The sequence below is a fragment of the Pangasianodon hypophthalmus genome, chromosome 19, assembly GCF_027358585.1.
Source record: "Pangasianodon hypophthalmus isolate fPanHyp1 chromosome 19, fPanHyp1.pri, whole genome shotgun sequence".
Lineage (NCBI taxonomy): Eukaryota > Metazoa > Chordata > Actinopteri > Siluriformes > Pangasiidae > Pangasianodon > Pangasianodon hypophthalmus.
In genome coordinates this window covers 1,170,935-1,195,212 of record NC_069728.1, presented here as the reverse complement: position 1 = coordinate 1,195,212, position 24,278 = coordinate 1,170,935, and the positions used below count along the sequence as shown (strand labels likewise).

General features: G+C 40.4%; 1 protein-coding gene across 1 annotated transcript; it reads right to left on the bottom strand.

The window, feature by feature from the left end:
• Window positions 1-7,631: 7,631 nt before the first annotated feature.
• Window positions 7,632-16,943, bottom strand: LOC128321780 (NLR family CARD domain-containing protein 3-like). Its single transcript, XM_053242345.1, has 6 exons — window positions 16,867-16,943; window positions 16,586-16,707; window positions 12,636-12,690; window positions 12,264-12,468; window positions 10,225-11,975; window positions 7,632-7,859 (listed from the first exon to the last, which is right to left on the bottom strand). The coding sequence occupies exons 2-6, from the start codon at window positions 16,624-16,626 to the stop codon at window positions 7,632-7,634; spliced, it is 2,280 nt and encodes a 759-aa protein (XP_053098320.1). The 5' UTR covers window positions 16,627-16,707; window positions 16,867-16,943.
• Between the last annotated feature and the right edge of the window lie 7,335 nt (window positions 16,944-24,278).

The following is a 24,278-nucleotide window of genomic DNA, read 5'->3' as shown; positions in this document are numbered from 1 at the left end:
TTTCACGCTTCTGTTCTTCATGAGACTCTCTGTGATGAAAAAATCAGTACAATCTGATATCATAACATTTCAGCTGCTTCTACATTCTTCAGCTTCAGGTGTTCATTGTAGTTATGTGTACAAGTAGTGAGGTCATGGTAAGTATTGTGAGCTGACGTTTTGAACTCAAGACATATTTTCATGTTGAATCAGATAATGTGTATTTTTTTTTTAACTGAAATAAGGTACCACTGGAACCATTCTGTACTTTTCACCAGAAAATATCTACTTATCGTTCAGCAAAAACTATTCAAGTCTGGGAAAAGAACCCTGCTGGTCTGGACCCAAGGAACCAGTCAGATAGAAGTGAGGTCAATTTATCACCATAACAACAACTAAAGAAACAGAGCTCTTACCATGGTTACCATTAAAAACAGATTAACAACAAAGAACAGAGGTCTGAAAATCATTTTTAGAGGGAAAAAAAATTTAAATCAATATCACAACTGTGAATCAGTGATCAGTGGAGACACAAATGTTGATAAAGCTAAAAATAAGCTATAAACAGCTACAACACATGGATGTGTATTTGTGTAATCAGTGTGATGATGTGATGATATCTCTGTGTTGTGTGTAGACGCTGAAGGATTTGACTTTGGATTGTAAAATATGTTATTAAAGCCTGAAGTAACTTGTAGCTGAGTGGATAAAAGGATGTGATCAGTCACGGTTATTGTTATGGAACTTCTACATGTGAATATGAATGATTCAGCTCGCAAACTGCTGGAAATGTGGGACGGGTTCTAACGCTTCACCAAAACTGCTTTATCCTGGAAAAGAGCTTTGAGGTGAGACTTCCGTCATACGCCAGTACTGGTGAGTTTATAATACTTAATTCTGAAAGACAGAGAAGAGCATCAGTGTAAACAAACATCAGCATAAGCACCATCACATACAAACACACAGTAAAAGTGACAATATTATGCAGCATACAGTGAATATTATTTAAGCATTAAACAGAAGATATTTGTCTGTTCCTACTTTATTCCTAATCATCCATGAAGCAGCATGTTTATAATTTCATATCATACAATACAGTACAGTAAAGAGGCAGTAAGTCAGTAACTAACTGTAATGTCTCCAGTTTACAGTGTGGATCCTTCAGTAGATCAGAGAGCAGCTTCACTCCTGATTCTCCTGGATTATTATAGTACAGATTCAGTTCTCTCAGGTGTGATGAGGAGTTTGACCTCAGAGCTGAAGCCAGAGCAGCACAACCTTCATCTGTAATACGGCAGTAACTCATCCTGCAAGAAAGAAAACCTTCTCACACATAACACACTCAGTTTTAGCATTGAAAACATGAACTACACAAAATCTTTATATACAGTACATTTACTCTCCATCTCCCACACACAACTATGAAAATATGTCAAATCACTACAAGTATAATAAATTACCACAGGTGAAAACCGGATGTTTATTAAATTTCTCTGTGTGTGAGATAACAAATTCTGATAGCGTGTCCAGTGAACTTTTCTGATCCTTCTGGAATGTAACAAACACAGAAGCTGAAGTAACTTTGATAAAATATTATTAGGTGGCTGTTGTTGTCAACAGTAAATAACAGTTTCTTGATTTGGGAAAAATGTTGTTTTAAAACATAGTTAGCTTTTTTACTCAGTCACATTAGATAAGAAATAGAAAGCTTTCCAGAAAATTCCACAGGACATCTGGTTCAGGAGTTGAATAAAGTTATATAATTAACAAATGCTAATAAATAAATAAATGAATAAATAATGAATGAGTAAATAAATATGTTATAATTGTGAATGAAAAATGTTTTCTTTTTCAACAGCAATGATTTTTTCACTGTTTTAGGGTTCACATAAAAAACCCTTTGGTACAGACCACACCCACTTCCTGTTTAAACCTGAATAAGAAAACAGTTGCAAATATTTTGAGCACTAAACAGATAGAGATAATAGCATTGTGTTACACCTCTAGCAGAGACACAAGATCTAAACAGCTATAATTACAATTCATAAATATAATTTTTATTTATTCATGATATAAAATTAATCTAGAAAGTAAATCTGATCCTCACAAACACATTTCAGTTTCTTACAAACATTTAAATCATATTTTAAAATGTATAGCTACATAAAACACACAATCATTTCTGTATGTAACATTTGGTGGTAAAGTGATAATCTGTGTGTGTGTGTGTGTGTGTACCTCAGTATCTCCAGTGTACAGTGTGGAGTCTCCAGTCCAGCAGAGAGCAGCTTCACTCCTGAATCCTGCAGTTTATTGTCACTCAGGTCCAGTTCTCTCAGACTGGAGGAGGTTGAGTTGAGAACTGAGGACAGAACTCTACAGCTTTCCTCTGTCAGATTACACTCACACAGCCTGGAAGAGAAACGATGAAGTGTTTGATTTATTTATCTGATTGTGAAATGAGGTGTTTCCATCAGTTGGGAAATAAATTGTCTACCTGAAAACAAGGTTCTAATGTCAGGATAAAAATATAAAATGAACAGCCTGTGTATAAACTTGGACTGCTCTTGGACAGATCCATGTGTCTCAGCTCATAGGAAACGATTTATTTAACTTTCTGAAACAAGATAATAACAGAGAGGCCACTCTGAACAAACACGTCTCTTTTTTTCTAGCAGAGAGTTTTTCATACAGTGTGTTCAGCAGCTCTGGGGAAAGTTCTGCTGGAGATCATTTACACATTTAAACACTGTCCTTTACTGCTTCATTACAGTGTGTTTAATCTCACTTCATTTTTTGCTATCTGACAGAACCATACAGAAGAGAGGAGGAGAGGACAGAAGAGACAGAGACAGGGAGAAACGGAAAGAGATGGATAGAGGTAGAGACACAAGATCTAAACAGCTATAATTACAAGTAATAAGTACAGTTTTTATTTATTCATGATATAGAATCTAGAAAGTAAATCTGATTTTCACAAATACATCTCAGTTTCTTACAAACATTTAAAGCATATCCTAAAATTTACAGCTACATAAAAAACACACAATCATTTATGTACCTCAGTTTCTCCAGTGTACAATGTGGATTCTCCAGTCCAGCAGAGAGCAGCTTCACTCCTGAATCCTGCAGTTTATTGTCACTCAGGTCCAGTTCTCTCAGACTGGAGGAGTTTGAGCTGAGAACCGAGGAGAGAACTCTACAGCTTTCCCCTGTCAGATTACACTTCCACAGGCTGAAAGAGAAATGATGAAATATAAGAACACTGATCTCAAATACACAAACACAGCCATAATACAACTAAAATTTAACATGTAACAGAAATGTCTGTGTGTTTCTCTCACACACAGAAATCAGAGGGCCTGACACCACATCAACGCATTTACAGGCTAATACTAGTCATAGTGTACAATATATATATATATATATATATATATATATATATATATATATATATATATATATATATATATATATATAAGAATGTATTGTTCAACCCTAATAGTTTAATTATTGAGATATTGATCCCATCTAATCACCACCAGCCGCCACTGCTAATATGCCAATACTTGTTGTACTTTACAGTGAGGTCAATAGGCCAATTTCTCTGATGTTATCTGTCCTCATGTAACTGGTACCATGTCCAGCTTTATAACAGATTCTGATAGTGTGTCCAGTCAACTTTTCTGAGCTTTCTGGAATGTAACAAACACAAAAGCTAAAGTAAATCTGATCAAAAATTATTAGGTTGCTGTTGTTGTCAATAGTAAATAACAGTTTCTTGATTTGGGAAAGAAGTTGCTGTTCTGAAACATATTTAGCTTTTTTATTCATTGTGATGGCGGGCCGGCAACCCACGCGCAAAAGAAGCGCAGCGCTCCTCACATGACCGCCGGCAGGGTGCTGAACGGACAGAGCTGATTCAGCACCCCCATCATTTTGGACAGCCTGAGCACGCGTGACTGCGAGGCGGAGCGAGGAAACTCAACTTGGCTGGCAGCTAATGAGTGCGGCGGCTGCAATCTACCCTCCAGCAGAAGACAAGTATAAAAGGCCACTCTCAAGATAGATTAGGGGAGGCTATGCAGTGCACTAATCTCTGTTTCTTTCTCTCACATAGAGGCCGACGTCAGCGAGGAAGATGAGGGCAAACCTCTGCCTGGTGACCTCTGCCCTGTTTGAGAGCAACCGCCGCGCTCTTTATGTCTTGCTGCCACGCTGCTGCTGCCTGCTCCCTGCGCTCGTCTCGGGGATGACCACGCCCTCACCTCACTTCACCAGCCACCTTCACCTTCACCCCCACTTACTTGCTGCACCAACTTATAAAATAAAGAGCTTGTTCCCCTTCCTCCTGCCTCATGCTGTCTGTGTTCCCGTGTTGTTACAGTGGTGAAGAATGCGGGCATGAACAAAGACCCCGGCATCAAGATGGACCATGTATTCCAACAGTTCCTGCAAATCCATTTACAGCAGGAGGCGGTGACCCAGGAGCTGGGCTGAGGCCTCCCGTTTGCCACCTAAGAGCTGCTGGAACTGAGGAAAGGGCTGCCCGATACTGCAATCCCCCTCTCCAACCCCTGCCGAGAGGCCCAGTGCCCAACTCCCTTGAGTTGCCCAGCATGAAAACTGGCCCAAGGAGGACTGGGTCCACTCCCTTACTCCTTTCCTCATAGGGGAGGTCCAGCTGGCCTACCACACACTTTCCCCTGATAAGGCTGCCCAGTATGACCTGGTGAAGGAGATCCTCCTATGCTGCAGCCTCTCTCCAACCAGTGCAGCGGCAGAGCTCCTAGACTCAGGGAGCACCGTCACCTTGGCCCGGCCTTCCCTCCTGTCCGCCCCCAAGACCACTGGCTCCCTGACAGTCACCTGTGTGCATGGGGACTTGCGTGAGGTACTAGCGGCCTGAGTCAGCATGAGACACAAAGCCAGGGAATGGCCGCTGCTTGTGGGCCTCATGCCAGAACTCCCCGTGCCTTTGTTCCAGGGATGTTCCTGGGATGAACAACATGGCCGGGGGCCCAGGGGGCCTGCATGGTCCAGAGCGAGGGAGATGCCAGGGCAACCTCAGCAGATGAGACCGCCATCACCACTACCCCTGTCACCTCTGTGTTTTCCCAGGTCACCTGGGAGGGGAATTTCAGCCAGGAGCAGAAGGAGGAAGACTGACTGAAGCGCTGTTGGAGCCAGGTGCAGGTCATTGAGAGAGTGTCCCAGAATCCCGAGCAGTGACTCCCAGCAACCCACTTCCTGGTACACAGGGGGCCTCACGTACTACAAGACAGGGCATCAAGGGCAGCCCTGCGAGCTGCTGCTGGTTCCATGCAGCCAAACTATGCCCTCATGCACCTGAGGTCTATGCGTTCTGCCAGCAGTGCCCCCAGTGTCAAAGAACTACCCCCTATAGGCCTGCTCCTGCACCCCTCATTCCTCTACCCATTATCGGTGTTCCCTTCGAGAGTATAGGCATTGGCCTCATGGGGCCACTGCTGAAGTCTGCCCAGGGCCACAACCACATTCTCGTCATCATGCACTATGCCACTTGATACCCTGAAGCAGTCCCACTTTGGAAGACCACCTCCCGGAACATCGCCCATGAGCTCCTCCTCCTCTTCAGTCAGGTTGGAATTCCCAAGGACATCCTCACCGACCAAGTTACGTCCTTTATGTAAAACTAATGGCGGATCTGTGTCGGCTGTTACAGGTGAAGCACCTGAGGATGACCGTCTACCACCTCCCAGACAGATGGAAGGGTTCAACCAAACGTTGAAGAGGAGGAGGGTGGTAGACAAAGAGGGGAGGAACTCGGACCTTCTCCTCCTCTACGTCCTCTTCGCTGTCCGAGAGACACCCCGGGCTTCCACTGGGTTCAACCCCTTTGAACTTCTCTTTGGACGGAGACCTCGAGGACTGCTGTACGTGGACCGGGAGGCATGAGAAGAGCAGCCTTCCCCCTACCGTTCCCTCATCGATCACATCCAAGATATGCAAGAGCGGCTCAACAGAGAGACACCCATCATCTGGGAGCACATGGAGGCTGCTCAGCAAGAACAGAGGAGAACCTACAACAGACCAGCCCAACCCTGAAAATTATGGTCCGGAGACCAGGTCCTCCTCCTCCTTCCCAATGCCTCCTGTAAATTTCTGGCTCACTGGCAAGGCCCCTATACAGTCCTTGAAAAGGTGAGCACCGTCAACTACTGCCTGCAGCAACCAGGTAAGTGCGCCGACACCCAACTTTATCATATCAATTTGATGACGAAATGGACTGAACCTGTCCTTGAGGTGTCTGCGTTTGCGAGTCTTTCTACAGATCTTTCGGAGTGTACCTTGGTCCACTGAGGAGAGGAGCTCACCCCGGACCAAAGCCAGGAGATGTCAGAGCTGCTGGACTACAACATTAAAACCCCACCGGGAGCTGTGGTCAGGCAGCAGCCCTACTGCATCCCTGAGGCCCGCCGTAAGGCAATCAAGGAGCAAGTCAGCCGGATGCTTAGAGATGGTGCCATCGAGGAGTCCATCAGCCCCTGGTCAAGCCCCATAGTTGTGGTGCCCAAGCCCAATGGAAGCATCTGGATATGTAATGACTTCAGTCGGCTCAAACAGGTTTTGGAATTTGACAGCTACCCCCTTCCTATGGTTGACAACCTGGTGGAGCGTTTGGCGAGGACCCGGTTCATCTCTACCCTCAATCTGACAAAGGGGTACTGGCAGGTGGCCCTTAGCCCAGAGGCTAAACCGAAGATGGCATTCTCCACCTCCGGCGGCCACTGTCAATATCGGGTTCTCCCTTTTGGCCTGCATGGGGCTCCTGCTGCATTTCAACGACTAATGGACATCGTCCTGCGGCCCCACCATCAATACGCAGCCGATTATATCAATGATGAGGTGATCCACTCCTCCACCTGGTCTGACCACCTTCACCATCTCAGGGAGGTCCTGGGTGAGCTTCGGAAATCCGAGCTGACTGCCAACCCTTAGAAATGCTATCTGGGATTCACAGAGGCACAGAACCTGGGGTACCGCATCAGCAGGAGTCTTCTGAAACTGCAAAAGAAAAAGGTGGAGGCTGTCAGGGACTACCCACACCCAGCCACAAAGAAAGAGGTACGTGTAGTATTATTGCTGTTTTGTGCCCAACTTCTCCTCGATTGCGTCTCCCCTCTCAGAGCTTACTAGAAAAGGCCAGCCGGACCAGGTGCCCTGGAGTCGGGAAATCTAAGAAACCTTGAAGATGCTGAAACAGGCCCTGACAAGCTCTCCCGTCCTGAGAAATCCCGACTTCAAACTCCCTTTCATGGGACACACAGATATGTCGGAGATGGAACTGAGAGAGGTGCTGTCACAAACCTTTGAAGGAGAGGAGCATGCTAACGAGAAGTGTGCTGCCATTGAGAAGGAGGGCCTGGCCATCAAATGGGATGTGGAAGAGTTAAGATACTAGCTGGCTGGCCGACCCTTGACCCTGGTCACTGACCATGCCCTCCAACAGTGGATGGCCAAGGCCAAAGACACCAATTCCAGGGAAACACGTTAGTTCCTGTCCTTGCAGGACTTTAATTTCACTGTGCAACACCGAGCAGGGGCTCACCAAAGTAATCCACTCAAAGTAATGTGGATGGGCTCTCCTGTTGATTCTCCCTCTGGGCCCATCACATGCCAGCAGTAGGCTCGGAGCTGAGTGGGGGTACTGTGACGATGGGCCGGCAACCCACGCGCAAAAGAAGCGCAGCGCTCCTCACATGACTGCCGGCAGGGTGTTGAACGGACAGCGCCGGTTCAACACCCCCATCATTTTGGACAGCCTGAGCACACGTGGCTGCAAGGCGGAGCGAGGAAACTCGACTTTGCCGGCAACTAATGAGTGCAGCAGCTGCAATCTAACCTCCAGCAGAAGACAGAGGAGTATAAAAGGCCACTCTCAAGATAGATTAGGGGAGGCTATGCAGTGCACTAATCTCTGCTTCTCTATCTCAAATAGAGGGCAACGTTAGCGAGGAAGAAGAGAGCAAACCTCTGCCCAGTGACCTCTGCCCCATGTGAGAGCAACCGCCATGCTGTCTATATCCTGCCGCCATGCTGCTGCCGCCTGCTCCCCACACTTGGCTCTGGGACGACCACGCCCTCACCTCACTTCACCAGCCACCTCCACCTTCACCCCCACTTACTTGCTGCACCAACTTATAAAATAAAAAGCATGTTCCCCATACTCCTGCCTCATGGTGTCTGTGTTCCGTCCTTCTGGTGGTCCCGTGTTGTTACATCAGTCAAATTAGATAGAAGAAAGAAAGCTTTCCAGAAAGTTCCACAGGATGTTTGGTTCAGCAATAAGTTGAATCAAGTTATATAATTAAAATAAATAAATTAATAAGGAAGTAAGTAAATAAATAAATGTGTTATAATTTGTGAATGAAACATGTTTTCCTTTTGCAGCAGGCCCGAATTTTTCATAGTTTCACAGTTTTTATTTATTCATATGATTAATCTAGAAAGTAAATCTGATTCTCATAAATACATTTCAGTTATTTTTTAGAAACATTTAAACATCTATAAATGTAAGACCTAAAATTTACAGATACAAAAAAAATCAGTTAAAATGACACGTGTGTGCGTCAGAGAGAAAGAAAGAATGAATATATACTTGTATATCTGTCTCTCTCTCACACACACACAAATCATTTCTGCATGTAATATTTAGTGATAAAGTGATGCTGCTAGACTAGTATCTCTAGTTTAATATGTGTGTGTGTGCGTGTGTACCTCAGTATTTTGAGTGTACAGTGTGGATTCTCCAGTCCAGCAGAGAGCAGCTTCACTCCTGAATCCTGCAGTTTATTGTCACTCAGGTCCAGTTCTCTCAGACTGGAGGAGTTTGAGCTGAGAACCGAGGAGAGAACTCTACAGCTTTCCTCTGTCAGATTACACTTCCACAGGCTGGAAGAGAAATGATGAAATATCAGAACACTGATCTCCAACACACAAACACAGCCATAATGCATCTAAAGTTGAACATGTAACAGAAATGTCAGTGTGTTTCTCTCACACACAGAAATCAGAGGACAGGACACCACATCAGCACAGTTACAGGAGCAGGGACGTCTTTCTGCACTCCACAATCTCTCAGTGACAATTTATCATAAGACCATTAGGTCATGTACATAACACACGTGTTCACTTGTTCACACATGTTTCTACAACCAATACTGCAGATATAGTACATTTTATTATAGAAAATAAAGAATTATAGAACTGTACACTACCAGTTAATAACATGCCAGTACTAGTCGTACTAGTACTTTACAGTGAGTTATATGTTGAATTTCACAGAGACAGTAAAACAGTTGTGTGTTTTTCTTTGTGCTCTTACAGTTACAAATCTGTCACCTTGAGACCTCTGATTGTTGTTTGGTGTGGACCTAAGTACAGGTCCAGTGTTCACATACGTCTAAACAGATCCAAATTAAAAAGATTAAAGTATTAAATTAAAAGTTTGATCGGTGCAAACCGAACAAGGTATGTGTGAACATACATACATATCATAGAACAATGAAATAGAATAATGAATAATGTCTATTGATAGATATTTTCCTATATCCCCTATATTACCAATTGCCAAATGTCACAAAAGCTACTTTTCAGCAGCTGATTTATGTCACTAAGGTTGGCACTAGGAGCTACTAGCAGTGTGCTGTAACAAAAACAAAAACAAGCATGGAGGAGTGTGACAGAGTGAAACTCAGCTGAAATTAGCCCAAATAAAAGTTAAGGGACTGGTACCTAAAAAAGGAGGTGATAACATTAATTGCACCCCTGAAATTAAAAGAAAACAGTGTTTTAATATTTACTTTTTAAATTTTTTATTGATGTCTTGTTCCCATTTTGACAGTGTTATGTTTTTCTTGTTTTTATTTGGAAAGTTCTGTTCAATGTCATACTTCAACTTTCATATAAGTAGAAAAGAGAAAAGATAAAAAAAAATCAGGAATGCAAAAAGTTATTTTGTATAGATACTTTTTTCATCCATTTTAGACAAAACTTTATAAATCAAGATGTAAGATTTTGTGATATAAGAAGAGGTGAACCAATCTTCTGTAACACTACCATAGGATGTTTAAAGATGATTAGAGTAACTGTTAACAAGCATTAATCCAAACAGTGCAGGTCGGTGTTACATTAAAATAACAAAAGATGCAGTAATAAATTTATGAATAAAAATACTCACACAGCTTTTCTGGAGGCTTTGACCACTGGCAGCAGCCTCTGAAGACATTCAACTGATGGGTCATATTTCCTCAAATTAAACTCATCCAGCTCCTGTTCTGAGTTCAGTAACACAAACACCAGAGCTGACCACTGAGCAGGAGATTTTTTGATTCCACTCAGACGTCTGTAACCTCCTCTGTTCAGGTAATTTTGTACTTCCTGCACTAGAGAATGATCATTCAGTTCATTCAGACAATGGAATAGATTGATGGATTTCTCTGGAGATGGATTCTTCCTGATCTTCTCCTTGATGTACTTGACTGTTTCCTGTTTGCTGTGAGAGCTGCTTCCTGTCTGTGGCATTAAGCCTCGTAAGTGAGTCTGATTGGACTCCAGTGAGAGACCCAGAAGGAAGCGGAGGAACAGGTCCAGGTGTCCATTCTCACTCTGTAAGGCCTTGTCCACTGCACTCCTGAGGAAATCAAACATGTTTGACTTTGTGAAAAGATCAGACAGATCAGTCCTTTGTTGTTCTGTTACATTTCTGCTGATGAAGTAGAGAAATGTGTATAAAGCAGCCAGAAACTCCTGAACGCTCAGATGTACAAAGCTGAACATCTTCCCCAGGTGAAGCCCAAACTCCTCTCTGAAGATTTGGGTACACATTCCTGAGTACACTGACACTTCTCTGACATCAATGCCACACTCTCTCAGATCTTCCTCATAGAAGATCAGGTTTCCTTTCTCCAGCTGTTGGAAAGCCAGTTTTCCCAGTGCCAGGATACTCTCTCTGGTCTGCTGAGGATCAGGGTCACATTTCTGATGGTACTTTTGGTCCTTGTGTTTGATCTGAAAGATCAAGAAGTGTGTGAACATTTGAGTCAGAGTCGTTGGGATCTCTCCACTCTCTGCTTCACCCAAAATTCTCTCTAGAACAGTTGCTGAAATCCAGCAGAAGATTGGGACGTGGCACATGATGTAGAGGCTTATTGAAGACTTCACGTGTGTGATGATTTTACTGACCAGGCTCCGATCACTGATCTTCTTCCTGAAGTACTCCTCTTTCTGAGGATCACTGAAGCCTCGTACCACTGTTACCTGGTCTACACACTCAGGAGGGATCTGATTGGCTGCTCCTGGTCGAGAGGTTATCCAGAGGAGGGCAGAGGGAAGCAGATTCCCCTTGATGAGGTTTGTCAGCAGCACATCCACTGAGGCTGACTCTGTCACATCACACAATCTCTTATTGCTCTGGAAATTTAGAGGAAGTCGACACTCATCCAGACCATCAAAGATCAACACCACTTTGTAGGAGTCGCAATCTATTAATCTTAGTTTTCTGATTTCTGGGAAAAAGTGATGAAGAAGATTCATCAGACTGAGGTTTTGCTGCTTCATCAGATTCAGCTCTCTAAAGGGAAATGGAAACATGAAGAAGACGTCCTGATTTGCTTTTCCTTCTGCCCAGTCCAGAATGAACTTCTGCACAGAGACAGTTTTTCCAATTCCAGCAACTCCTTTAGTCAGCACAGTTCTGATGGACTTGTCTTTAAAGAGGTCATTACATTTGATGGATGTGTCCTGTGTTGATGATCTCCAGGACACTGTCTCAATCTGTCTGACCTCATGTTCATTATTGACGTCTCCACTCCAACTCTCTGTGATGTAGAGCTCTGTGTAGATCTCATTCAGAAGTGCTGAGCTTCCATGCTGTGAGATTCTTTCATTAATTCTTTTAAACTTCTCTCTCAGGTTGAATTTCAACCTTGGCTGATACACAGAGGCCACAGACTCTAATAAACAAAGTAATAACATGTTTTAATGCAAAATCACTGAACACAATATAAAATGTAAAATTCTTTCAAATGCTGATGTTCATTCCTGATTCATGTACTAAATATTATTGAAGGAACAGGACCATTGTACAGAGTAACCACAAGCTGGACCACGAACAGAACAGAAAAGCACCAGATGCACATGATACTAAAATCAAACTTAAAACTAAAAGTGTTAATATCTAAAACAATTTCCTCTCTCTAAAGTAAACCTGATGGAATAAAGTCATGATTCAGAGCTCTTACTGTTGTGCAGTGTGTTAGCGAGATCTGTGTGGTTCATGTTCTTCAGGACGTGCAGTGTGATCTTCAGCGCTCCCTCTCTGACACTGTATAGATCCTCCTCATCCTCCACCTCCGTCTCAGTGCATGCTGGGTAATCTGGACTCAGGAGCTTCTTATATCTCTTCAGCTCATTCTTTATCAGAGTGATGACTTTGTGTTCCAGCTCCTGGTTAGAAACACACAGAAACAGATCTAAATATTATAATGTTGCACAGTGAGAGATGCTTTTATTTTATGAAAAGAAAAAACTCTGCCTATTACCATATTTACAACTGTCTGATTACCCATAATGCTGCTGCACATTGATAAAAACATCATAAGTCACACACATACCATTAATATAGACTCCAACTGATTCCTGATGATGTTTGATTTCTTCTTTTGTGGTCTGCGAACAAACAAAACACATCCTGTAATATGGACTATATGTATTCATAGCTGAACAACACACACTAATAAATACAAAGTTAAAGATAAAGGTGCATGAGGTAAGTTAAGAACATTTTTAATATACCTCCTCTTTGGCCTTCTTCTTTGCCTCCTGCCTGGCAGCTCCATGTCCAACATTCTCCTACCAGTATACTCACTCTCCCTCTTCTGAACATGTCCAAACCATCTTAATCTGGCCTCCCTAACTTTGTCCCCCAAACGTCCAACATGAGCTGTCCCTCTGATGTTCCTAATCCTGTCCAACCTTGTCACTCCCAAAGAGAACCTCAACATCTTCAGCTCTGCTGCCTCTAGTTCTGACTCTTGTCTCTCCTCCACCTGCTCCCTGCTCTCACTACAGATCACAATGTCATCCGCAAACATCATTGTGCAAGTAGACTCCTGTCTGACCTCCTCTGATAACTGGTCCATCACCATAGCAAACAGAAAGGGGCTCAGAGCCGATCCCTGATGCAGTCCAACCTCCACTTTGAACTCCTCTGTCTGACCTACAGCACACCTCACCACTGTCTTACTCCTCTCATACATGTCCTGCCCCACTCTCACATACTTCTCTGCTACTCCCGACTTCTTCATACAGTACCACAGCTCTTCTCTTGGCACCCTGTCATATGCTTTCTCCAAGTCTACAAACACACAGTCCAACTCCCTCTGACCATCCCTATACTTCTCCATCAAAATTCTCAGAGCAAAAATTGCATCTGTTGTGCTCTTTCTGGGCATGAAGCCATACTGCTGCTCACAAATTTCCACTACTTTCCTTAACCTAGCTTCCACTCCTCTTTCCCATAGCTTCATTGTATGGCTCATCAACTTTATCCCCCTATAGTTGCTGCAACTCTGCATGTCACCCTTATTCTTAAAGATCGGCACTAATACACTACTTCTCCGGGATGTCGTCAGGACCAACTGCCTTCCCACTTTTCATCCACTTCAAAGCCTTCCTGACTTCATCCTTTCTAATCTTATCTACTTTCTGTTCCACAGAGGTCACCCCTTCTACTCTTTTTTCCCTCCCATTTTCCTCATTCATCAGCTCTTCAAAGTACTCCTTCCATCTCCTCTGTTCACTCCATTCACTTGTGAGCACCCTTCCATCTCTATCCTTAATAACTCTAACTTGCTGCACATCCTTCGAATCTTGATCCCTCTGCCTAGCTAACCTGTACAAGTCCGTCTGTCCTTCTCTAGTGTCTAACCTAGTGTACAACTCATCATATGCCTCCTGCTTGGCCTTAGACACCTCCCTCTTCACTCTGCGCTGTAACTCCTTGTATTTCTGTCTACTCTCTTCAGTCCTGTCCATGTCCCACTTCTTCTTGGCTGACCTCTTCCTCTGGATACTATCCTGAACTTCCTCATTCCACCACCAAGTCTCCTTATCTTCTTTCCTCCTTCCAGATGACACACCCAGCACCTTTCTTCCTGTCACCCTGATCACTTCTGCAGTAGTTTCCCAGTCATCTGGCAGCACCTGACCACCCACAGCCTGCCTCAACTTCTGTCTAAAGTCCTCACAACATGCCTCCTTTTCCAGCTTCCACCACTTAGTTTTCTTCTCTATCTCTATCTTTGACCTCTTCTTCTTACAGACCATCAAAGTCATCCTACAAAGTCATCTTTCTCCTCTGACTCACAACCTACCTGTGGGGCATAACCACTAACAACATTCAACATCACCCCTTCAATCTCTAACTTCAGACTCATCACCCTGTCTGACACTCTCTTCACCTCCAGAACATTCCTCCCAAACTCCTCCTTCAAGAACACACCTACCCCATTTCTCTTACTATCCACACCATAATAAAACAGCTTGAATCCTGCTCCTATACTACGAGCCTTGCTACCGTTCCACCTGGTCTCTTGTATACACAGTATATCCACCTTCCTTCTCTCCATCATATCAGCCAGCTCTCTACCTTTCCCTGTCATAGTACCAACATTCAGAGTTCCTATTCTCAGTCCTACACTCTTACCTTTCCTCTTCTCTCTCTGTCTACTCACTCTCCTCCCTCCTCTACTTCTTCGACCAACAGTAGCCCAATTTCCACCGAAGCCCTGTAGGTCACCGGCACCGATGGCGGTCGTTGTTAACCCGGGCCTCGACCGATCCGGTATGGAATTCAGAGTACTGACGATTCGCATGATTAAATTTGGCAATGTTTTACGCCGGATGCCCTTCCTGACGCAACTCTCTCTATTTATCTGGGCTTGGGACCGGCACAGAAGTCACTGGACTGTGACCCCCATGGCTAGATTAGTAGTAAGAATAATAATACATAGCATAAATGTAAGACACTGCAGAATAATAAGGAACTGATCTATGGAGCTCTCTCTCTCTATACAACAACTGACTTTAATTAATTATGCTTTATAATTTACCCAGCACACAGCTCTAATACAGAAGTAGGTGATAAAGTGAAAATCTTCCTCTGACTCGCTCGTTTTTCTTTTTCTTTTTCGACTTTGTTCCACTCGACGCCTCAATGCTGGACAATGCTGGAGCACATCTGTGGTTCTCTTTCATAGCTAAACCACTTTCACTAACTGTTAACAACAGTGACTAGCATGGCTATAGGCTAGTTTATATACAGGATGGCTGAATGAATTATTATCTAATCATGTTACACAGGTACTCTGCTTATTACATTTGTGAGCTTCACAGCTTCATGTCTTTGTGTCTCCAGGTGGCTTTTATTAGTATTTTAGCATTTAGCTTTTGTTCACACAGCCAAAAGCAGCATGAATGCCAAGTTATAATACTAGAAATAAGCAAAATTCCTCTCATAGTGATTTATGAGGATGGTCAAGAGTCCTCTTAATGCACCACCACTTATTTATAACGAGTTCTCAGTGATTTGTCAGGTAAACCTATTGCTATTAGAATTGTTAGCATAGCTATATAGTTATCTACCATTACAATATCAAGGTGGTTAATCCAAAGCACTTCTCTATTCGACTCTCTGAGTGATGAAAATCTATCTACTGGATTTGTTGAAGTGAAGGGACATTTAGGAGTGTCTATATGATGACTGACACGAGGCCCAGCCAAAAACCTCTAGCCTGGAAGGCAGATTTCCAAACAGTTTTTTTTTTTTACACTTTTACGCTGAGGCCATGCCCATTGTGTTTTTTTTTTTTTTTTTTTTTAAAAACCTTTTTTTTTAACTCATATTCTGCAAATTTCTAGGTGATGTAAAAATCATTTAGTGAACCTTTAACACTCTTCTCTTAACACAATATTTCACTCATTTCAGGATTTCCTAACTAACACAAACATATTTAGAAATAAATGAATGAATGAATGAATGAATGAATAAAATAGTTATATAGTCATTCATTTCCAAGGTGTAAATGTTCTTCTGTAGCACCACAGACCCTCCAGCTCAGGGACTGCAGGCTGAACTGAAATTTTAAAGCAGTTTTCCTCACTGCCAGTCCGAGACCTGCAACACTGCACAGTCTAGTGTTTTAGAATGATGGAGGGAATAATTATATTAATAATTAAACTGTTAAACAATGATTAATAATTTATTAATAATTATATTAAAAACCCTGTTAAACAATGTGTTCATCATTAAACACCAATATCTCCATCTTTTTAATTCAGCTACAGTCTGCACACTTATTCAAACAGGAGACTCGCCTCATACCTCATACAGTGAATGATTTCTCTAAACTGTTCTTACATCAGATCAGTGATATATTCACATCTTATTAAACATCTTAAAGCAAAGTTTAGTTCCTCTGTTAACTAGTGAGTGTTTAGAGATACAGATCTGTTCCCATGAGACGGTGTGTATTTATTGCTGGTGAATGGAAAAGTAACTCACCTCTCGTCTTTCTTTAAGTCCTGTTTTCCAGACACACTCATGTTGGAGGTCTTGTCTCCTTCTCCAGATTACAGCAGGACACACGTTTACTTCTCTCCAACATCGGTGTGTTAAATCAAACCCTGTATCAGCACAGAGTTCACTTACAGGAAATAGTCACGGTATCAAGCCATAAACCAACCTGTGTACATTAAAACTTCAGTACAAACCCACAAAACTCTTCTGCATCTAGTGTCAGTTCAGTGTGTTTATATATTATAGCTTTAGATTTAGATACTCACTGTGTTTTTAATCTTGAATAGTTTGTATTTTCTCCTCGTCACAAAATGGAGTCTGATGGCTTCTGAATCACTTTCACTGACAGCCTCGAACCTGGTTTTTCCAGCAGAGGGGGAAGGGCATGTTGCAGATTAAAAAAACATACATTTTAGGAAAGTTGCCAATCTATTCTTTAAAAAAACGGCTGTCACAGAATGCACTGAATCATACCTAACATTACATATCAAATGAATCCAGCAGCTAAACACATCACACAAAACAGAACATCACAAAATTGAACACAACTGGCTGTAGAAAATATTTGACAGTAAAGAGATGTTTATACTTCTGTGTTTTACAAGTGCTTTTAAAATTTCAGTAAGCCAACTAGAATTTCAGTGAAGAACCAGTTACAATTATCCAAAATGCTATAGCTATACAGCCAGCCTATGTGAAATTAAATCACAGATTTTGAGAGGTTTTCCCCAATCTATAGAGACACATCATAAATAAAAGGGTGGTCCCACCTTCAAGAACATTTTAATATTAGCCTATATAAAGTAGGTGTGCAGCTGTGGTCTCTTCTTATGCACTATGATTAGCTCTAACTTCTTGACACAGATGGAGGGGCTACTAGGTTCTGCAGTAGTTCAATTAATTAACTCAGTTAGAATAAGTAAAATGGACAGGGTGATGGACCAATTTCTTTCACCAAATATAAAATTCTTTAGTACAGTAGTCCATAACAGTACCATGTTACAGTACACCCTTCAAACGTAACACACTTTGTGCACTAGAACCTTCAGGATTTGAAAACATTCATTGTATGTCTCAGGTGCTCACACTATGTATAGGCAATGAACCATTTAAGGTCATTTAAGATGATATAAAATATAATAGTCTGAGTAGTAGTTGTATTGAGCTCTATAAAAAAAAGAAAAATGTTTTTTAATCAATTGGTCCTATTTAAACCAAAGTTCTCTGCTCTGAACATGTATAGCTAAGATGGCACTGGTGTTCACTCCTCAAGATGGCTGACTGGCTAATGCAGCGAAGACTCGCGAAAACGTGCTAGCTAAGAAATTCCTCACAATAATAAGAGATAAAAGAGATGGCTGATGTGATGTCCTACATGGAGAAGAGCACGTTTCACAAGAGAGATTTCTGGCATCCAGTCACATCCAGGAATGCATTATGCCACCGGCATCCATGATTTAGCTTAGAGGTCAAGTTCACAGTTAAACTCTCCTGAAACAGCATGAAGGCAAAAAAAAGAAAAGATTGGAGCTAACAGCTTACACAGCTTTGATTACCCAGCTATAACCAAACTAGATGAAATAAGTAAAGAATATTTTAAAATGAATCACACTTGGCTATCCTGCTGATGTCCCACCAGCTGGCTAACCTAGCATGGCCGACAAATTATTCACTCGTGGCTAACATCAAATCTGGTTAACGCATCAAATTTGTTTAAACATCGGACTTGTTTATATGCAATAAACACAGAAACAAATAGACAAAAAAATATACTAAAAAGGATTACAGAGAAACTAATACGCTTACAGGTAGAGGTCTAGTTCAACTCTTTTCCAGTGGTAGCTCAGTGGTTGAAGACTTCTGATCAGAAGGTCATGAGTTCAAATCCCAGCACTGCCAATCTGCCACTGCTGGGCCCCTGATTAACGCCCTTAACCCTCAAGTGCTCAGTTTTATAAAATAAGATGAATGTAAGTCACTCTGGATAAGGATGTCTTCCGAATCAGTATTGAAATATCAAAACAGAAAGAATTACAAAATAAATCCAGTTAGCTTAAATTCAGAAATACTAAAACCTTTACAATCCATACCATAATGATGTCATAAAAATAATCAAATGCTTTTGTTTAAATATAATTGACCCATATAGAAATCCATATTCAAAATACCCACATGTTATAAGTGCCATAATCAAGTCTAACAAGTCAAGTCATCTCCATGAGCAACACCATTACACGAAACAGAATGATTAACAATCTAAATTGGCTGGAGAGCTCATAAAAATACTATTCAGTGTACATGAACAATCATTATGATAATTATAGGGGTATTCTAGGACATCTGATTCAGGTTTTCCCACATTCCTGAGCTCTAACACAAGTGAAGAAAAAGTAAAACTACTCTAGCAATACTGTTTGAAAAGGCATCTTTGCTCAACTTCGATCACAAAATGTGCACAAACACCACAGCAAAATGTTCATAAATACAATACATGCATAAAAAACAGCACTTTGATATCTTAGCGGAAGAGAAAATGGACACAGGTATTGAAGTGAATAAAGCTCTGGTGTTCATGCTGTGACTTCTTCAGTGCCAGAGATATACTAAGCTTCTCCTCCTGTATGTCAGGCACTATCTACAGGCCGGGTTCCTCTACAAATACAAAGCTTGTATTTTCTTCTAATGTGACACTATATTGGACAAATGCATTAGAAAACTATTTCTAAGTTGTGGGAGGTTATACTGAAATCTGACTCCCGGACAAAACATACTCCCCTTCGCATGCACGCGCATCACACAGTTGAGTTTGAACGCTCCACTGATTACCATAGCCGTTGTCTAAACTTAAATTAATAAACAGAAATTGAATTAGTTTGGATAAAGGATGCAAAAAAAAAATTAAAAAATGGCAGATCCATTCAACTTGGAAAGTGGTGAGGCTTTGACAGCGTTAGGAATAAAGCTGCAGTTGCAAAAGCAAAAGTGTTCATTTCACATAGACATGATTGTCCTGCTGCCTGAACTTCACACCCAAGACGTTTGTGCTGTTGACATTTCTTAATAGTTGATGCAGTGTTTCTTAGTAAAGTACTGTATTACTCTTCCCTTTGCACTTGCGTATGAATGTTGTTAAAAACACTAATATTTAATCACATATAACATATAATTTTTTTTCATGAAAGTAGGCTTTATAAAGCATTCATCACACAATATATATTTCAATACATTGTCTAAGATACAAGGCAATTAAATGTTTGCAGTCTAACAATAGGACTGTAGATGGCCTACTCCCACATTTTTGAAAGCTGTATTTTAGTTACATGACAATGTTTCATTACTTAAAAAAAAAAAAAAACAGAAATAAACCAAATTATTAGTCACATCAGTGATGATTAACTCATAAAAAGACAAGGATGTAAAGAAACCTCAATTTTTTTTCTAAACTCATCACTATTTTCCAGCACATTAGGGCACAAAAAGCATTATGATGTTTTTCTTCAGATTTTTTTTCACTAATCAACCTACAGTAGAGATAACAGTAACAATTGCTTTGAGGTCAGCTGCTGTAAAAAAAAAAAAAAAAAACAGCTGCCATGTTGCTTAAAGAGATAAAGATTGATGAGTTCATTCCAGAGTTTAATACAATGCCACATGAATTCAGTATGTGCCTACTCAATTATTTTCTGACAGACACACTACATTTATGCTGCTAACACATCTTATTAGGGCTGTGTCCTCAGAAGCATTGGACTTCAATAGGATGGGTTTACCAGAGGGGAGCAGAATTTCCACAATTTTAAAATTACACCTGTTGAACTTATACTCCCCTCTCCAACAGAGGTGACATTTTCGCCCAGGCTCCCGTTGATTTCCAACTCTGTATCAGATGCATTTAATATTTTCTGTAAAAATCACATGACACCTGTGGGGGTGCTTCCTGGGGTAAAGTTGCCACATTCATGAAGCTACATTTCATATTTTCCTGGTACATATTGTTTTTACCAAATGGAACGCCTCTCCTGCGAGCCCAGTGTTGTCAGTTAAGTCATTTCTATTACTCAGACAAGTTTAAGTTCATCTGTAAATTGTTAGTTAAAAAAAAACAAAGTCTTATAAACGTATGTTCCTATCAACAGGAAGCAGAACAGTACAGCAGTGAGTGGTGGTATCACATATCAGGCCCAGGATGTGCTACAGGATGAGCCAGTGGAGTGTAAATTGAGGGCTATGTAGAAGGAGTGATTGGTCTAATGCTCTCATTCAGGCAAGTAGAAATCTATACATAGATTTGCATGTTATATTATTGCTGTTGTTATTTTTCCCTATTCTTCACTGCATAATGTAATATTGTGGCTAAATGTTTTAGATCTTTTTATTTTCACAAATTGTGCCTGTTCATTTACAGGGTGATCTTACTTTTAGGATGAGCCAATACAGTGGACAGTTGAGGTTTAGGGAGGAGGACAGATTGACGGGTTTCAACACTGGTGTCATCAACAAGAAACAGTAGGCCTCCTATGTTATGAAATGGCCATGCAAAAATTGCAAGTTCAGCACATAAAAACGTTTAGAGCTCTTAACGCATTATAGATTGAAACATCTACACACCGGTCAAGGCCAGTCAGAACCCTGCTTGTACTCAGATTGTCCTTGTTTAAGGACATTTAAAGGTTGGGGTGCACTTCACACACATTCGTCTAGAGATTCAAACAATACTGAAGGCACCTTTTAAAACTTGTTTCCAGATTTTACCAAGTCACATGGACTTGACTGATTCATTGTTGTTTAATGTTGACAAAATAAACTGTTTAATTGTATTGTATTTTAGTTGTGTGATTTGTGATAAACGTATGTTAAATGCATAGAGAAAATGAATACATTTATTTGGTAACATTTATCAAAAGGAAATTGGCAACATTTACATACAATTGAGGTCAAAAGTTTACATACCCCTTTCAGAATCTGCAAAATGTTTATTATTTTACCAAAATAAGAGGGATCATATAAAATGCACGTATAAAAATGACTCCGTTCAAAAGTTTACATCTCCTTGATTCTTAATACTGTGTTGTTACCCGAATGATCCACAGCTGTGTTTTTTGTTTACTGATAGTTGTTCAAGAGTCCCTTGTTCGTCCTGAACAGTTAAACTGCCTGCTGTTCTTCAGGAAAATCCTTCAGCTCCCACAAATTCTTTGGTTTTCCTGCATTTTTTGTGTATTTGAACCCTTTCCAACAAAGAATTTGTGGGACCTGAAGGATTTTTCTGAAGAACAGCAGGCAGTTTAACTGTTCAGGATGAACAAGGGACTCTTGAACAACTATCAGTAAACAAAAAACACAGCTGTGGATCATTCAGGTAACAACACAGTATTAAGAATCAAGGAGATGTAAACTTTTGAACGGAGTCATTTTTATAAATTCAACTATTATTTTCTCTTGTGGACTATATGTAAACATCTTTTATGTGAAATATCTTATTCAGGTCAGCACCAAATAAACAATAACATGCATTTTGTATGATCCCTCTTATTTTGGTAAAATAATAAACATTTTGCAGATTCTGAAAGGGGGATGTAAACTTTTGACCTCAACTGTAATTATATTGAGTAATATAACTTCATAGAGCTATTTTAAAATAGAAAAAAAAAATCTATTTATTTATTTCATAATAGTAGATAGTAAAATTTACTTCATATTTTGATGACAGCAACGTTCCTGTCTATGAAAAAAAATAAATTTTATTTAATTACTTTAAATAAATATAACTTATGACTTATAATTTATATAATTAAGTAACATTTACTTAATATCTTCACAAATGTTAAGTTCAGTGGTGAATAGATTTTACTTGATAGTGGCAAGCGAGTTGTACTTGAGTTTACAGCAGTAAAATTCACTTTTTTTTTTTACTTCAAGTTGTTGTACTTCAAATTGTAACAGGATTTTATTAAGTATATCCGTTTTGTTTTTGTGTTTTTCAGAATAGCAAGAGACAAAATGAGCAACATCACTGCATATGCAGATGATAGAAGTGTTTTTGTTAAAAATCAGACTAGAGGCCCCAAAAAAAAAAAGTTTTGAAATAGTATGAAGAAATGTCAGGAGCTAGATGAAATCAAAATCAAGCAGAAGCAGTGTGGATGGACAGCAGCACTTCTCCAGAAATTAAAGAAGAAATCAAATGACTGGCTCTGACTCTTACAAACACCAAATGCACTGAACACAACTGGGAGAAAAAAAGGAGCAGGAAATCAAATCCCAAACCCAGACTTGGAAAAGATCTCATTCTAAAACTAGAATCGAAATCATGAAGACTTTTGTTCTTTCTAAACTCCTATTCTTAGCCACTGTTTTTCCTCCTGACAATGCATGTCTAACAAAACTAAATGACATGTGTGTGGGATTTATCTGGGGAACAACAGAGAAGTAACAACACCGACACTTTTCTACAAACTAAAAGAGCTTGGAGGACTTCAGGCCATTGAACTAGGAAACAAATTCAAAAGAGCTTTCTGTAAAAATGAGACACAAACCAATGAATAGAGGAGCGGATTGGATAGGAGAGAGAAAATCATGGAAGAAAAAAGAGGAAGAGCAAGACAAAACATGCCCTTTTACTAATTAATATACAGAGATTTTACAATCAAACACGAAAACTTCAACTTAGACTGGTTTAATTTATCTAATAAATGTATTTATAAGTATTTATATTTGGTTAACTACTACAAGTGTAGATTTATAAACACCGCCATAAAATGCTTAATAACAGAACAGTGATTGTGGGAAATTGCAGTTCCTGGGTTTGGCCACACGAGGGCAGTCAAGCTCCATCCAGCACAACACGCAGCGCCGCCTCAAACAGCCGGTAGGCCTCGTGTCCTTCCCACAGACACAGAGCTCATCAGCCTTATTACTGTGCACTGGATTATTCTGCCATAACAACTCCAACACACGCCTCTTCTCTACTCTTTACTACTACTACTACTATTATTATTATTAGTAGTAGTAGTAGTAGTATTTTTAATTTATTTTGTATCCTTTATTAAGAACATATCTTCAGGCCTCTCAGCACTTGACATGGAAATGTTAAAAAAAGGTTTATATTTACTTTTTATATCCGGATATCTGTAACAACTGGTTTGTGACAAAAAGTCCATTGTTAAAAACTCTATATAATGAAATAAACGAGTGAACGAATGAATAAATAAATAAAATTAAAACGCCTGTCTTGCATTTTTAAATCAAACTTTAAAAAGTTACAAACTTTTAAATATACAAAAATAACTATTTACAGCATAGTCCAATCATGTTATTATACCTACATAGTTATTTCCCTTAAATATGGACAGAGATCATATTTTTAATAAAGACCATGGAGATTTATTTTAAGATCTTCGCTCCATTGTCCTTTGTCTTTTTAGTTCATTTAAGATTAGTTTAAAAAGCGTCTCAGCTGGGAGATGGCATTGCTTAGTGTCTTTAAAATCTCTTCTTTTTGCAGGATTGTCCCACATCTATCTTCCTTTAATTGCACAAGTCTGCTCTCTTTCCATTCTTTAGTTTAACGCGTGATTCATGCGGTTGATGAGGATTTTAGTGAGTATTTTATAATCGATATTCATGAGACTTATCTGCCTCCAGTTCTCCAGCTCATATGGCTCACCTTTCCTAAATC